The sequence below is a fragment of the Bubalus bubalis genome, chromosome 6, assembly GCF_019923935.1.
Source record: "Bubalus bubalis isolate 160015118507 breed Murrah chromosome 6, NDDB_SH_1, whole genome shotgun sequence".
In the NCBI taxonomy this organism is placed as follows: domain Eukaryota; kingdom Metazoa; phylum Chordata; class Mammalia; order Artiodactyla; family Bovidae; genus Bubalus; species Bubalus bubalis.
Genome location: NC_059162.1, coordinates 91,334,771 through 91,350,562, shown reverse-complemented (window position 1 = coordinate 91,350,562; position 15,792 = coordinate 91,334,771). Strand labels below are relative to the sequence as shown.

General features: G+C 51.4%; 1 protein-coding gene, 1 long non-coding RNA gene and 1 other non-coding gene across 3 annotated transcripts in view; 2 read left to right on the top strand and 1 right to left on the bottom strand.

The window, feature by feature from the left end:
• The first annotated feature begins 4,898 nt into the window (after positions 1 to 4,898).
• On the top strand, positions 4,899 to 5,005 carry LOC123465935. The gene has a single exon (XR_006641255.1). It is a non-coding gene; the product is annotated as a U6 spliceosomal RNA (small nuclear RNA).
• A 5,288-nt stretch (positions 5,006 to 10,293) lies between these two features.
• LOC123465864 lies at positions 10,294 to 11,231 on the top strand. The gene is made up of 3 exons (XR_006641154.1): positions 10,294 to 10,363; positions 10,681 to 10,764; positions 11,190 to 11,231. It is a non-coding gene; the product is annotated as an uncharacterized LOC123465864 (long non-coding RNA).
• Positions 11,232 to 12,610: 1,379 nt separating this feature from the next.
• Positions 12,611 to 15,792, bottom strand: part of LOC102415520 (protein FAM151A) — a 28,807-nt gene continuing 25,625 nt past the window's right edge. The window contains exons 6-8 of the mRNA XM_025288668.3: positions 14,777 to 14,916; positions 13,753 to 13,896; positions 12,611 to 13,361 (exon numbers count right to left, since the gene is read on the bottom strand). Coding sequence (XP_025144453.3) covers positions 12,688 to 13,361; positions 13,753 to 13,896; positions 14,777 to 14,916 — 958 coding nt within the window. The 3' untranslated portion in view covers positions 12,611 to 12,687. The remainder of the gene's footprint in view (positions 13,362 to 13,752; positions 13,897 to 14,776; positions 14,917 to 15,792) is intronic.

Sequence of the window (15,792 nt, the reverse complement as noted above, 5' to 3'; positions counted from 1 at the left end):
TACTTTGGACTTCCCTGGTGGCTCAGATGGTAAAGCGTCTGCATACAATGCAGGAGACACGGGTTCAATTCCCGGGTTGGGAAGATCCCCTGGAGAAGGAAATGGCACCCCACTCTAGTACTCTTGCCTGGAAAATCCCATGGACAGAGGAGCCTGGTAGGACAGTCTGTTGGGTTGCAAAGAGTCGGATACGACTGAGCAACTTCACTTTCAGATAGAAGTGAAGATAGATGGATAGAATTGATAGAACTGGCATGCTGACCTGGGCTGCTGCAGGCCACTTCTGAGTCCACAGGGGAGGGACTGGTCACTGCCTGGCTCAGAGGGTGTTCTATGGTTCCCGGTGTGGGAAAACAGAGACTGTCCCTATTTCAGAGACGCTGGAGTTTAAATCAATCCAAGAGCCAACGGTCATGTGCATGGGGAATTGGGGCAGAAGTGTGCAGAGAAATCCAGCAGGGGCCTTGATTACTCGAGTGAGTGTGTGCATGTCTGTGTGTGTGTGTAAGAGTGATTAGAAGGATGCCCAGGTGGGCAGATCCAGGGAATCTGGGACCTAAGGAGAAGGTCGGGAGGGAGTTTGGTTCAGGTATCCTCAGGTCATGGGGGCTCCGGGTGTCCCTGAACAGCAGCTGCCCAGGAAGGAATTGGATGTAGAAGTCTAGGACTCTGGACCAAGCATGAAGCTATGAGCATCTTTTCCTGCTTAAGGCAAAGAGAGAAGGGGGTGGAGGCAGACTTTTGGGGACCACAGACTTTAGGGATGGTGGGGGAAGAGAAATTGGTTAAGTGTTGTGGGATAGAATGACAAGAGGTGGGGAGGGACCAGGGAGCCAATAGAAGGGTCACTTAGAGGAGAAAGGGTGGTCATCTGTGCCTGGAGATGGAGGCCCATAAAGACAGCAAGGTGCTGCCAGACTTGACAGTAAGAGTAAGGGTGATGTTGGAGACAGTCTAGAACTTAGCTCTTACAATCGACTAGGCTTTCCACATACAAACAGCCCTTGTTTTGTTGCCAAAATCTTGGCTGTCTGTGCACCAATTTCAAACAGAAATACGGAGACAGTTATGGGGGAGAAGGAAAAAGTAGCTTTATTACTTTGCCAGGCAAAGGAGAAACACAGCAGGCAAGCTGCTCAAGAAGTGTGCCCCACTCTCTGGTGACCAGGGAGAGGTTACCTGGTCAGGCAGGAGTATGTGATAAGGATCAGGGCAGGTCTTCATTCCTTCTTCTGCAGTTTCTAAAGGGAGGGATTGCTGGCAAGATTAGGGCGTTTGCAGGGTCTCAGGTGATGTAGTCTCTTATCTTGATGAGCCTCTATGGCCCCTTTAATCTTGCCTCAGGTATTTATGTTGCTGTTCCTCTCTTGATCAGCAACTGTTCTGCCAGTTGGAACCAAGAGGTCATGGAGCCTGGAGTTTGGCCTATAAGAAATGACAAAGAGACCTCAGTGCCCAGGTACCCCACAGGGCCCTGCTTGGCGTCCGCTTTAGAACTGTGTGCTTATTTAGTCTTTGTGACATTCTTGTGGGGAAGTATAACTCCTGCATCTCAGATAAGGGAGTGGGAGTCGGTCAGCAGCAGAGCGGAGGTATAAGCCTGGGTCTTTCCACCCAGCAGGCTGTGTGTTGTCCACCCCTGGGAAGGATGCTGGTGGATTCTGAGGCACTCAGCATAGCAGCCTCTCTCAGCTCTGTGGCCTCTGCAGGCTGCCTTTGAGGAAGAGGGTCTTTATTCAGCTCTGGCTTTTGGCAGGAGGAAGACTTCTGGGTTGGTCTCCAGGCCACAGGACCCCATTGCCCATGACACTCCTCATGATACAGAAAACTGATGACGGTACTGAGCCCCACTCTGTGCCCAGTACCATGCTAGCTCTGGGGACCCATCAGCCCCCCTGTGACATATGGTAGGAGAGGAGAACATGGGGGCTGTCAGGGGCTCCAGCATCTCTTAGGTGGAGCCACTGTTCTAGAGCTGATGCTGCGGGAATGGGGTTACAGCCTGTAAGATGGGTTAATAGCATGGCCTCCGAGGTGGGACCTGATGGATCCCTGATGAGCACAGGGGAACTGGGAACCCCAGCCTCCTGGGCGGGCCATGTGACTTTCAGGGGAGATGCAGAGGACTTAGAGAGCCATGTGGGACCAGGGCTAGGAAAGGTTGTTCTAGATGAGGGGGCAGCGTGTGTGGAGGGAGCAGAGCATGTGGGAGAAGGGCTTGCCCAGGAGGGCAGCTGTGCAGTGGGGCTGGACCCTGCCAGGTGAGAGACAGGGATGCTCAGGGGAGAAGGCTGGGGAGGCTAGCAGGGCTGGGTCGCCCTGATAAAGAGCTTGACTCCAACCAGGAGGGCATAAGGAGCCTTCGTCTGTGGGATAAGCAGGAGAGGGACATGCTCAGCTTCACATTTTGGAGAATGATTCTGGAAGCTGCTATTGAGGAATGGCTGGAGGGGGCCCCCCTCCACACCTCTTATCCCCCCATTCCCTGCCACAGAGCCACGTAACCTCCCAGGCCATTCCACTCAGAACAACCACAGGTCCAGCAAGACCCAGCTTCTCTTTCCTGGGTTACTTCAATTACCCACACCCTTACTTGAAAACTGTCTTTTCGGTGCCAAGTCAAAAGACACAACCAAGCCAAAGATCCAGAGAAGGATTTATTACTTTCCCAAAGCAACGTCTCCAGGAACAGCAAAATAGGAGCAGTTGTACATGTATGTTTATGAAGGGGCTTGAGCAGAGGAGAATTCACCATAGAATTGAGGCAAATGATGATGGAGTCCAAGTTTTAGTTGATTGAAATCATGAAGCTCAGGAAAGGTCAACATCCCATCCTCCACCTGGGTGGAAGCCTTAGTTCTGGCAGAACTCCCTGTCAGATTGTTTACACATACCCCTTAAGGAAGAACTAGGACTCTGTTTTATCTGAACTATTGTTTCTTGAGGGCTTTTCCTTTGTTCTTACACTCCCTTACTTCCTTTAAGATTGTTGATTACTGAGACCTGTTCAAGGGCAAGCACTGTGGCCATTTTATTTAAGGAAGTATAAAGTATGAAGTGAAAGTTGTTCAGTCCTGTCTGACTCTATATAGTCCATGGGATTCTCCAGGCCAGAATACTGGTACAGATTCCCTTCTCCAGGGGATCTTCCCAACCCAGGGCTCGAACCCAGGTCTCTCATATTGCAGGTGAGCCACCAAGGAAGCCCAAAAATATTGGAGTGGGTAGCCTATCCCTTCTTCAGCAGATCTTCCTGACTCAGGAATGGAAGAGGGGTCTCCTGCTTTGCAGGTGGATTCTTTACCAGCTGAGCTACCAGGGAAGCCCATTTTATTTTAAGTAGCAAGGCAACCAACATACTCAGTTCTCAAGCTTCCGCCCCCACCCTGCCAAAATTAACTGATGTTCACAACTTTCATTGTACATTTATAATAAACCACTGAAAATACTTAGTTTCAAAGAGAAAAGTGGTTACCGAGTCCTAAGAATGCAGCATTGAAATGATTTCCTATACTTAGCCTCATTTCTGTGAAAATTGCCTGCTGTTGTTTCATATCCTTGAGCTTTGTGGATTCACATTATCCTGCAATCCCTTTCTAGAGTGACTGTGCAGGAGGCAGGATCTATAACTAAAGGACATCGATTTCACTTTTACCGAATACCTATTCTGTGCCATTTACTGTGTTAGATGTCGAGGACAGAGACACCAATGTGCCACAGCTGCTGCCCTAATTGGATCATGCTGCTGCTAAGTCACTTCAGTCGTGTCCGACTCTGTGTGACCCCATAGACGGCAGCTCACCAGGCTCCGCTGTCCCTGGGATTCTCCAGGCAAGAACACTGGAGTGCGTTGCCATTTCCTCCTCCAATGCATGAAAGTGAAAAGTGAAAGTGAAGTTGCTCAGTCATGTCCGACTCTTAGCCACCCCATGGACTGCAGCCCACCAGGCTCCTCCGTCCATGGGATTTTCCAGGCAAGAGGACTGGAGTGGGGTGGCACTGCCTTCTCCTAATTGGATCATATATTGTTTTTAAAACCCCAAACCAGGAAACTTGTAATATATACATACTCCAGATTTTGAAAAAAAATCAAAGCTAGTAAAAAAGAAAAGAAAAAAATAATAATATTTTCCTTCTGAGAAAGTTATTATTAAAGTTGTGATGTATATTGTTATACATTTTTCTATGCATACATAAAGAATGACCTTCAAAAAGAATTGTCTTGTGGTATTGCTCTGTACCACATCCCAACATTTATTGTATTTGTTAGGTGTTAAAGTAGTATAATCTGGCCTGTGGAATATTTATATTTGCCTGTTTAAAAAAATGGTTGGGTTTCCACTGCTTGTGGGGGACAGCATGTCTAAATGCATAGGCTCTGGGCTGCCTGTCCTCCCTTCTAGCCCTGACACTCACTAGCTGTGTGACCTGGGGCAGTCACTTCACTTTTCGGTCCCTCAGTTTCCTCACTTATTACCTTGTAGGGTTGTTGTGAGGGTTAAATAAAAAAACACATGTAAATCATTTGTGACAGTACCTGGTACCTACCAAATGCTTGATAAAGATGATGTGTTGTTGTTCATGTATGTATATAATTTATAAAACATGAGTTTGTAATCTGCTTTTCCCTCACATACATAATATGAGCATTTCCCCATATGATTGCAATTTTCCCTTTTAATAGATGCATAAAATCTCAATCAATGACTGTTTCCCTAGTTTATGGAACCATTACCTTCCATGTTGGATACCTGGATTGTTTACAGTCTTTTACTAATAAGCAAATGCTCCAATGAGCCTCTCTGGCCATATTCCTGATGATGTTTTAGGCCTGATTCTCAGAAGTAGAATTGCACATTTTTAAGGCTTCTGGAATTTGCTGTTAAGATTTCATTCCCGTGCTCGCTTCGGCAGCACATATACTAAAATTGGAATGATACAGAGAAGATTAGCATGGCCCCTGCGCAAGGATTGCACGCAAATTCCTGAAGTGTTCCATATTTAAAAAAAAAAAAAAGATTTCATTCCCTAAGATTTACATCAGTGTGGAGATGCATGGTTGGGTGGGGTTTCCACTGGGGGGAGAGGCAAAGACCAAGTGCCATTCCAGATAACCGGCAGGATGACCCAAGGCTCAGAAGGAGAGAGCACAGGACATCCTAGGGAAACTGGGGGAAGGCTGTTAAGTCATGAGGTTTGAGTGAGCCTGTGGTGGGGCAATAAGGCTGCAGGGTGGAAAAAGTCATCTTTGATTCACTGGTGATGGCAGGCTGTGGTGTAGCATGAATCAGGAAAAAGTTAACGGAAGTAGTGAACCCAGCGAAGAAGCTCTTGTTAGAAGCCAGACAAGGGACTTCCCTGGTGGTCCAGTGGTTGCGAATCCACCTCCCAGTGCGGGGCACAGAGGTTTGATTCCTGGTGTGGGTACTAAACTCCCACATGCTGTGGGGCAAGTACACCTGTGTGCCACAACTAGAGAAAGCCCACATGCTGCAAAGTAAAAGAAAAAAAAACAGTGAGAGAAGAGGAGATCTGAATTGGGTGTGAGGAAAGGGGAGGATCTGTGCATATTTTCATCAAAGAATCTTTTGGACCTGGAAACTGACACCACGTGGAGGAAGGAGGAGAGGGATGGAGGAATCAGAGGCTTTGCTGGAAGGTTTCAGCCTGTCTCTTGGAGAATCAGGGACCACTGATAGAAATAAGAAAGCTGGGAGGAGGAAACTGTTTTGTGGGAAGAAGATTCAAGTAAGACATGATGAGTCACATCCGGTATGTAGATGATGAACCAGTTGGGGCGGGAAGCCCAGGGATGGGGCTATGTTAGTCTCAGCCCAGGGTGTCCGCAGATCCACTCCTGGCTCTTCCCTGGCCCTGCACTGAGTTCAACCCTACCCCCTTGTCTGCCTTCCAGCTGCGTCAGGCAATGGGAAGCACTGGCTGGATGGAGTAAGAGGGTGGGAGAGGCAGTGTATTTTGACATCTCTTTTCCTCTGCTTCAGGGAATGTGTCTAGCAATGAATGGCTCCTACTCCCACTCTGGTATCCCTGCCTTCTGCCCATTTGGCTCCTCACTATCATCATGAAACTCTTTTCTTTTTTACACTTTTTTTTGGCTGCAAGGCATGCGAGATTCGCTTCTGACCAGAAATTGAACCTGTGTCCCCTGCAATGGAAGCGTCTTAAGCACTGGACTGCCAGGGAAGTCCCTGCTTCCTCTGTTTCAAACGAGGCTTCCCTGCTGGCTTAGATGGTAAAAAATCTGTTTGCAATGCAGGAGACCCGGGTCAATCCCTGGGTTGGGGAGAAATACTTAGTGTGGTTTCTTGCTTTCCACCTTGGACCCTGACTTATTCAGGAGCCATGTGCATGGATACCATAATTGAAGCAAGGAGTATGGACAAGATCCCAAGTGAGAGAGGGGAGACCCAAGCCCAGAATCCCAGGGGACACAGATGTAAGGAGGTGTTTTTTTTTTTTTTTTTTTTTTAGAGGGGGTAGGGAATGGGGACACGGAAAACAACACAAGAGAAAAAAAAATCTGGGGCAGGAAGAGAACAAGCAGAGTGAAGTGCTCCAAAGATCAAGGAAGAATTCCTAAGTTTGAGCATCATAAAGCAGATGCTCTGGGGAAGGCAGAGAATGAAGATCGAGGACAAGACTTTCAACTCAGCCATGTCATCAGAGGCAGAGCCTCAATGGAGAGGAGGTGGCAGAGAACAGATTAAGTGTTAAAGAACAGGGCAAGAGTGAGGTTTGGGAGGACAAAGTGAGAGTAAAACATTTCTTCAGGAAATACTTCCTGAAGTATTGAAATACTTGCCAAGTATATTTGGTACTATGTAATGTAAAGTACCAGGCCTTGGGTACCTGGTGTGCAAAGATGAATAAGTCATGGTCTCTGTTCTTAAAGCATTCTCAGTGTAGAGAGGGAAACAATCAAGTTTCCAGAGATTCATAGCACACTATAATACAGTTCTGATCTATGCTGCAAGAGCAGAGAGAAAGTCCTACTGAGCTGTGGGGAGGGGTCCAAGGAGGACTTCCTAGAGAAGGTACCACTGGGTTTTGACAGATAAGCAGGAGTCATGCAGATGAAATGGGGATGAAAGGGAGGAAAAAAGCACTCTGGATGGAAGCAACAGCCTGAGAAAAGGCATAAAGGTAAGATACATTACTGTGAGTTTGGGGGAACCACTGTGTTGCTAAAGCAGAAACTGTGTAAGAGGAAATGGTAGGAGATGAGACTGGGAAATGATTCCAGTGGAATAATGAACCAGATATGTCAATGGGAGCCAGAGGCAGTGGGAGATTCACTCTGATGTGCTAAAACAGAATAACAGACACCCTGGAGTCCTGCATGCAGTGACAATATTTTCAAGAATGAGGATAAAATATTTTTTTGTAAACAAGAACTGAGTATCACTAATAAATTATTTTCTAAAAACTTTGTTTATTTTACTTTTGGCTGCGCTGGGTCTTCGCTGCTGCACTAGGATTTCTCTAGTTGCAGCGACTGGTGGCTACTCTCTGTTGCAGCGCATGGGCGGCTCTTCTCTTGTCACTGAGCAGGGGCCCCACGGGCTTCAGGAGTTGCAGCTCCGGGGCTCAGCAGGTGCGCTTCCCAGGCTCTAGAGTGCAGGCTCAGTAGCTGGTGTGCAGAGGTTTAGTTGCTCCACAGCATGCAGGATATTCCTGGACCAAGGATCGAACCCAAGTCCCCTGTATTGGCAGGCAGACTCTCAACCACAGGAAGCTCCATCACTAATAAATTCTTATTGAGGAATTCATGAAGGCTATTCTTCAGGCAGAAGGAAATTGATCCCAGATGGAAGGTCGGTGATTGAATTTAAAAAATGATCACTACTGAATCAAACTTGGGTCCGCTCGCCCACTTGTGTGCAGTAAAGCCAATCTCCTGACACTGGGTTGCGGTGAAGGAAAGTGCAGCGTCTATTACCCGGCGCCAAGCAAGGACTTTAGGCAGTTAGTGCTTAAAAGACTCAAACTCCCCAATGGCTTTAGGGAAAGGATTTTAAAGACAGGGTTAGGGAGGGAGGGAGGGAGTTGTGGGGTGTGTAATCAGCTGGTAGACATTCTTCTGATAGGTTGATGGTGAGGTAGTTGGGTTCCAAGCAGACTAGAGTCTACACGCTTGTGGACAGCACACAGGTAACTTCTTTCACCTGGTGGAGCTTTCATTCTCTGCAAAACAGCTAAAAGGACATGGCTCAGGATATTATCTATAGCCCTTGAGGAGGAACAAAAGGTCCATGACTTTGTTTAATGGCTAAACTTATTTTGTCTTGTTTGACTGTTTTCCTTTGCTTCTGCATTTTCTCATTTCTCTGATTAAATTTATTCTTTGGAACTTCAGGAAGGCCTAGGAGGCTAAAGTTTTCCTATAAACAAGAGCCAGGTGGAGGCAAAGGAGGAGGTGGTTCTGTCCTGGGAAGGCCCCATAGAGTCCTGCTCAGTTACTTGATCAGATAAAATATTTATTTGTGAGACAGTTAAATCAAAACAAAAACTGAATGCATGAAACAATGATATCTAATGTTGTTGTTGTTGCTGAGTTGATACATCGTGTCTGACTCTTTAGAAAGAAAGAAAAGAAAGTGAAGTCGCTCAGTCCTGTCTGATTCTTTGTGACCCCATGGACTGTAACCTACCAGACTCCTCCATCCATGGGATTTTCCAGGCAAGAGTACTGGAATGCGTTGCCATATCCACCTCCAGGGGATCTTCCAAACCCAGGGATTGAACCCAGGTCTCCCACATTGCAGGCAGACGCTTTACCATCTGAGACACGAGGGAAGCCCGTCTGACTCTTTGGGACCCCATAAACTGCATCTTATCAGGCTCCTTTGTCCTTCACTATATCCCTGAGTTTTCTCAATTCATGTCCATTGAGTCGGTGATGCTAACTCACCATCTCATCCTCTATCGTCCTCTTCTCCTCTTGCCTTCAATTGTTCCCAGCATCAGATCTTCTCAGATGAGTCGGTTCCACCGATCAGGTGGCCAAAGTATTGCCTCGGCCCAGGTTCAGTCCCTGGTTGGAACTGAAATCCCACGAGCTGCATGGCGCTACCAGAATAAAATAAAATGGGGGTGGCGCTAGTGCTATCCACAGAGGGTTGTCATGAGGCTTGGTGGAAGTCTGGCATGGGAAACACTTCAGAAGCGTGCCTGCCCATAGCAAGTCCCCTTTGGGGGAGGAAGCAGGTTTAGTGAGGGCGGGTGGTATTCCCAAAGTCACTCACAGGTGTGAGGAGAAGCTGGGGCTGGGCCTCAGTGACCGGGCACTGTGCTGTCCAGGCTGCCCCTGTGCGACCTGAAGTCCGCTTTAGGACTGCAGGGAGGGTCTCCTTGGGCCCTTTGGGGAAGGAGGGTTGTTGAGGGCCGGCGTGAGGCATGGCCCCCAACAGAGGGCAATAATGGGGGCTGGGCAAACTGGCTGTGCCAGGAAGAAGATCCGCCTGGACAGGCAAGTGGAGGCCAGGTGGTGGGAAGGGACACGGCTTCAGTTCTGTCTCAACTCCCTGTCTGCTCCCTGCCCCTGGGAACTCACCTGTCTTTGGTGCTGCCCCTGGGCTGGGTGTTTACATCCAGGCGGTCTCTGGTCTTGGCCTCTTGACAGAGTGGTCTTACTGGCCCCTTGAACAGGTGAGGATGCTGAGGACAGAGGGATTTGGTGTCCACAGGCACACAGATAGGAATGATTGTCAGAATGAGAATTTGAACCCGGACAGGTGTGGCCTCTTTTACATCTTGAGTCTCTCCCATTGATTCTGATGCCCCTTTTGCAGATGAAGAAACAAAGGCTCTGAGAGGAGATGAGCAATGGCTTGAGACGCAAATCCAGGTGTGAATGACCACTGTCAAAGCACTTTACAAGCTTGAAAGTGCTGTAAACACACCATGGTTTACCATTTGATATTAATAAGAAAAATGTGCTTAGGAAGGGTTTGCCATACGCCCAGTACTGTTCTTCTGATGACCCCATGAGGGAGCAGGTGTGATTACTGATCCCATTTTACAGATGAGGACACTGAGGCACAAGGGTGAAGTCACTCGGGCAAGGGTTACGGGTCTACACCTTTCCCTGCGAGTCCCCACCTCTGAGTGTGCGTGTCCTCAGCCGCTGTCTTCTGTGTGCCCAGCCAGTCTCCCTGGCCAGTTAGGGGTGCCTCCCACCCTGCTGGGCTGAGCACAGGGCCTGGCACCCAGTAAGCCTGCTGAGAAGAGGTGGGCCCCAGAGGGACCAAATTTGTCATCTTCCCTCTCTCCCAGGAAGTACATCGTGTCCTGTAAGCAGGCGGAGATGCCCCTCTCTGTCCCCTGGGATCCTAGCAACCAGGTAAGGCCTTCTGCTCTGTGCGGACAGCCTTCAGACCTGTCGGGGACCCGCAACCCTCCCTTCTTGGAGGAGGCCCAAAGGGGACAGGATACTCTGCCTCAAGGCTGGCCTGGTGAGCCAGGGGCTTTCCTGTGTCCCCCTGCTTGGCAGGAGCGAGCTGAGGTCCCAAGTGAAGGAGGAGTCTGGCCCAGCCTGGGCCTCCCTTCCCAAAGCCCGGGGCTCCTTCCTTCATGTGCAGCTTCCTCTCCACACATCAGAGTGGCCCTGGCATGAGCCCCAGAGGAAGGGGAGGGTGAGGTTGCTCTGTGTCTGGGCAGGTGTACCTGAGCTACAACAACGTCTCCTCCCTGAAGATGCTCGTGGCCAAGGACAACTGGGTGCTGTCCTCGGAGAGCAACCAGGTAGCGGACCCACCCTCCCAGCTTTCCTTTCTCCTTTGAGCAGCCAGAGGTGTTGACCGTGAGCCGCGAAACCCTCTCGAACCACTCAGGTCAGAGGGGGTTTCCCTAAAAGGCCCTGCGAGAGTCGTGAAACCACCCCAGTTATCGCAGCGTGCCCGCCCCCTCAAGGCCTGGCGCGGCTTGGCTGGGGGCTGGGGGCGAGGGTGGGCTGAGGGGGGCTTCAGCTCTGCCACTTTGGCCTGTGTTCTGGGATGGGTCACCTCCCCACAGTGACATCAGTGGCTGGATGGACGCCTGGCTCTGAGGATCCATTCTGGTTTCGTGTTAGTTACTGCTTCTTTATCTTTTTATTTTTAAAAAGAAAATTTTTGATATTTTAAAAAATTGAGGCATGATTTACATACAGTAAAACTTCCCCTTTTTAGTGTGTAATCCTGCTAGTGTGGAAAACACATGAAGTTACATCACGACAGTAATCAAGATACGGAGCATTTCCATAATACCTCTAATTTTTCTGTCTCCTTTGTGATCAAGCCTCTTCCCACCCCAATCCCTGGAAACCACAGACCAGTTTTCCGTGCCCTTTGTTTGGTCTGTTTGAGAATGTCCAGTAAAGGGAGTCCTGCAGTATGTAACCTTTGATGTATTTCCTTAGGCACAGTGCATTCACTTGTGTGAAGGGATGAGTGTGTTCCGTTTCACGTCAGGTACCATTCCATGTGACTAGTGGGCTTATCCATGAAGTCCCTGCTTCTTCAGACACCTTCCTATCCACTTGTGCTGAATCTCCCATTTTTCACGGGGCTGCCACCGAGGCTCAGAGAGGTTGAGTCACTTGTTCACAGACACACAGCAATCAGTGTGGCCCTGACTTCCAGCCCGGGTCCCCAGCATAGTCTGAGGAGGAGCCGAGGGAATGAGGCTGCCCTCTGTCCCGTGCAGGTCGCCTGTACACTCTAGAGGAGGACAAGTTCCTCTCCTTCCACATGGAGATGCTGGTGCACGTGGACACAGCCCAGGCCTTCCTGCTGCTCTCTGACCTCCTCCGGAGGCCCGAGTGGGACAAGCACTGCCGGTGGGTGCCGGAGGGCGGGTGTACAGGGGAGTGGGGGTGGGGAAGGAGGCCCCGAGGGGTCTCCCCCTGCTGAGCCATCCCCCACTGCTCTGGGCCCCTGCTTTTAGCTAGGAGTGGGGGATGGGAAGGGAGGCACTGTGGTTGTGTGTTAGGTGAGTATCTGAGTCATGGTTATTCCGAGCCCTCAGGGAAGGGACTGAGCCTGGAATTGGAGGTGGGGGCCTGGCCCACCTAACTATGTGACGATGGGTAAGTCACCTCCACTCTGGGCCTCAGTCTGGGGACAGCCTCCCAGCTGAGAGGGGAGACACGTGATGAGAGTATAGTGTGTGGTGACAGAGGGAAGCCAGGGTTGTCAGCACCCAGAGGACGGGTCAGGGGAGTCCAGCTGGTCACACCTGCCAGTAACGCAGTCCTGTATGGCCCAGGTGCTGAATGGCATTTGCTGCCTTCCTGGCAGGCAACAAGGCTGCTGCCCCCCGGCCTCACGTCCACTCAGTGCACCTCACCAGGCCGCCCCATCCTCCCTGGGTGTGGCTCCCCGTCCTGCAGGTGTCCTACTACAACCAGGCCACCCCGGGCGTTCTCAAGTACGTGACCACCAATGTCACCGGCCTCTCCTCTGAGTTCTACACCACCTTCAAGGCTTGTGAACAGTTCCTCTTGGACAACCGGAACGACCTGGCCCCCAGCCTCCAGACCCTCTAAGCATCCTCCCTGGCCACCTCACGTCCACTCCCACTCCATCGTGCCCCAAGGACATGCGTGCAGTGCACTGAGGAAGCAGAGGCATTTATTCCTTCCTGCCTCCCCGTGGGAAGCTGGGGTCCACCAGGCCACCTGGGTGCTCAGTGTGTGCCAACATCCGCCAGCAAGTCTTGGCGGTAGCTCTGGGGTAGCCTGTAGTAGACTCGGGTCTTCTTCACGGCCCTGGCTGCCAGCAGCGCTGCCCGCACAGACGCATAGAGGCCCCGGCCAGGGCTGTGTTCCACCGTGACCGTGGCCCGGGGAGAAGCTTCCAGCAGCTGGGCCACGACTCCAGCGGGGCTCTGGCCCAGAGGCCCAGCCTGCAGCTGGAAGGACACGGGTTGCCAGAGGCCCTGGCAGAGCTCCAGCATGTCTGTGAGGAGCTGTTCCCTGTAGCCACTGCCCAGCACTTCCTGGGGCCAGCCTGGTGCCAGTGTCACATGGGGGAACACCTCGGCCACAGCTGTAAGCAACTCCCTGCCAGTCACGTAGCCAGGGACCATGAAACTCCCGTGGGAGACTGTGGCCCCGACCCACACAGGCCTAGACAGGCGGCCAAGGGCAGAGAGGGTGGCCAGCGTGGCCAGGGACGGCCGCAGGGCGGTGGGCTCTGCTATGTGCACGTGGACCCCCCAGCGTCCGGGGTGCGTGGCCAGCTGCTGCAGGCAGGACTCCAGCGTCAGGGCACGGCCATCTGGGGTGTGGACGATGGGCACGGGGTCCCCAGCTGCAGGCTTCTGGAGGCCCACGTCCAGCAGGATCATGCCTTCTCGGTCTGGAAGAGGTAGTGGAGGCAACAGTGTCTGGGGTTAGGGTTATCATGGGGTGTCAGAGGCCCTTGCTGAAGTTACAGGGACAGCAGGAGGTAATGGGGTCTGTTGATGGGATCTGGGCTCCAGGTGGAAGGGCTGCTTTGTGAATGTGCCTGGAGCTCATCAGAATGGCCCAATGAGCTGCTAGCTCAGCTCTGAGGCCTTTGCCCGCCTCTCTTACCGCACCATGTGACTGAAGCCTCACAAGTTCGAATGCCAGGAGCCCCACACTTTTGACAACACTGCTCCCAAACCTTGCAGCTGCGTTGCTATGGTAACAGAGACCTGAGGTAGCTTCCCCGAGGTAACCCTTGCAGTTACGCTGGGAGCACAGGGGCTGCAGGCAGACCTTACCTGGGAGCTGCACTGTTGCTGTGCTTCCATTGCCCTGGATGTCAGGAACCAGCCACTCCACGCTCAGCCCCTCGTCCCCAGGGTGCTGGAGAGCAGGGATCAGGCTGCCCCCGGTGTAGTAGCTTGGCTTCCGTGAGGTATTCACTGTGGGTCAGATTGCCAAGATGAAGAGGCCACCAGTTACGGAGGCCTTCTGTACACCATGAGTCCTCTCTAAGCCTCACAGCAAAGTTCCAGGGAGCTGGAGTTCCCTGTTTTGTAGATGACGGGTGACTTGCCCAAGGTCCTACAGCCAGTGGGCAGGGTTGCTGGGATTGGAGCCTGACGGAGCCAGGTCAGTCAGGCCCCAAAGCTGGTATTCCTCCCCCTCACCTAGACGGCTCCCAGAGCAGGAATGTTGGGTTTGATGGGTCCCCTTGAGATGGCCTGATTGCAGGCTTTCCTAGGTTTGGAGTCAAGGGAACAGGGGCTTTGGACAAAGGGACAAGCATCATTGATTAGCAGGTACAGTGGAGGAGCTGTTCTCTGAAACGCTAGAGCAACCCTCAGAGGAACTGTACTGCAAGGGGAAGCATCTGGGGTTTGGAATTGGCTGTTTCCAGTAGGAGCTGTGCCACATTTAAGCTGAACAACTTTGTATAAATTATATAACTGCTCTGAACCTCAGTTTCTGTATCTGTAAAATGGAATCCCTGCTTCAGGGATCTATGGAGCTTAGCGTTCCATCCCGGAGTCTGGCATACAATGGATGCTTCAAATGATTCCTTCTTCTTATCTCATGTAGCATTTTCCCTTTCCAATGCTCTGCCCCACCTAGCTCAGTGCTTTTGTCGGCAGATTCCACTCCACCACCTTTTCTTTCCCCTGAAGGAGAAAATGGCAACCCACTCCAGTATTCTTCCCTGGAAAATCCCATGGCCAGAGGAGCCTGGTGGTCTACAGTCCATGGGATCCCAGAGAGTCAGACACAACTGAGCATGCATACATATACACCTTTTCCCACCCTCCGCAGACCCCTCCCTACTGGCGAGCTGCTTGAACTGTGACAGGAAAGGCTCAAAGATGTCATAGTAGACTTGGTGGGTGGCGGTGTTGTCCCGGATGTAGAGGAGGTCATCCACTGACACAGGGTCCGAGGCCGACTGCCACATCGTGAGGGTGTACCTGGGGTCCAGAGAGTCAGCTTAGGGCCTGTCTGTGCCCAGCAGCCCTCAGCCCCTCTTCCATGCTCAGAAGTTAACCTGAGCTGGGGGTGTTGGGCACTACCCGCTTCCTGGGGGCAGAAGAAGCCACAGAGGCCTTGGGTAACTGAAAGCAGAGGCTGAGAAGGAGGAGAGATGGACTGGGCTGCCTCTTCACTTGGAGTGTCTATTTGTGGGTCCTCTCTTAGGAAGGAAAGACAGAAGAGGTGGGCATGGAGCTGGGAGTGGTGGGGGTGGATCAGAGGTCAGGGATGAAGAGGAAAGGCAGTGGCCTCCAGTGGGGAAAGTCCGAGGAAGGTGGTGCTGGGCGGCTGGGGGCAGTACAGAGCCGGGGGGAGGCTGGGCTTCCTCAACCCCACAGAGCTGTTAGGGGCAGAGTCTCTAGGTTCAGTCTGTGCACCCTCGGGGAACAGGTGGTTCCCAGGGGAGGAGGCTGTGGGAGGCAAATTGAGTCTCAATATAAACTCTTATTGGAACTTCCCTGGTGGTCCAGTGGCTAAGACTGTGCTTCCATTGCAGGGGATGCCTGTTTATCCCTGGTTGGGGAACTAAGATGGCGCATGCTGTGCAGTGTGGTCCCAAATAAATAAGCAGATAATAATTATAACAATAAAAAAGCAACACTTTCCAATGGACAGGCTGCTTCAGGTATAGTGACCTGCCTGTCCCAGAGGTGCACAAGCAGAAAGCAGAGATATTGTAGAGGATGTGAGCACCAGCAGAGGTTGGGCCAGATGGTCATGAAGACCCTTCTAACCATCAGCATCTGGGATCTTGCTGGGGCATCAGGACTGGGAGTGGGTTTGGAGGGAGTGGGGGCCGTGGCAGGGGCCTGGGC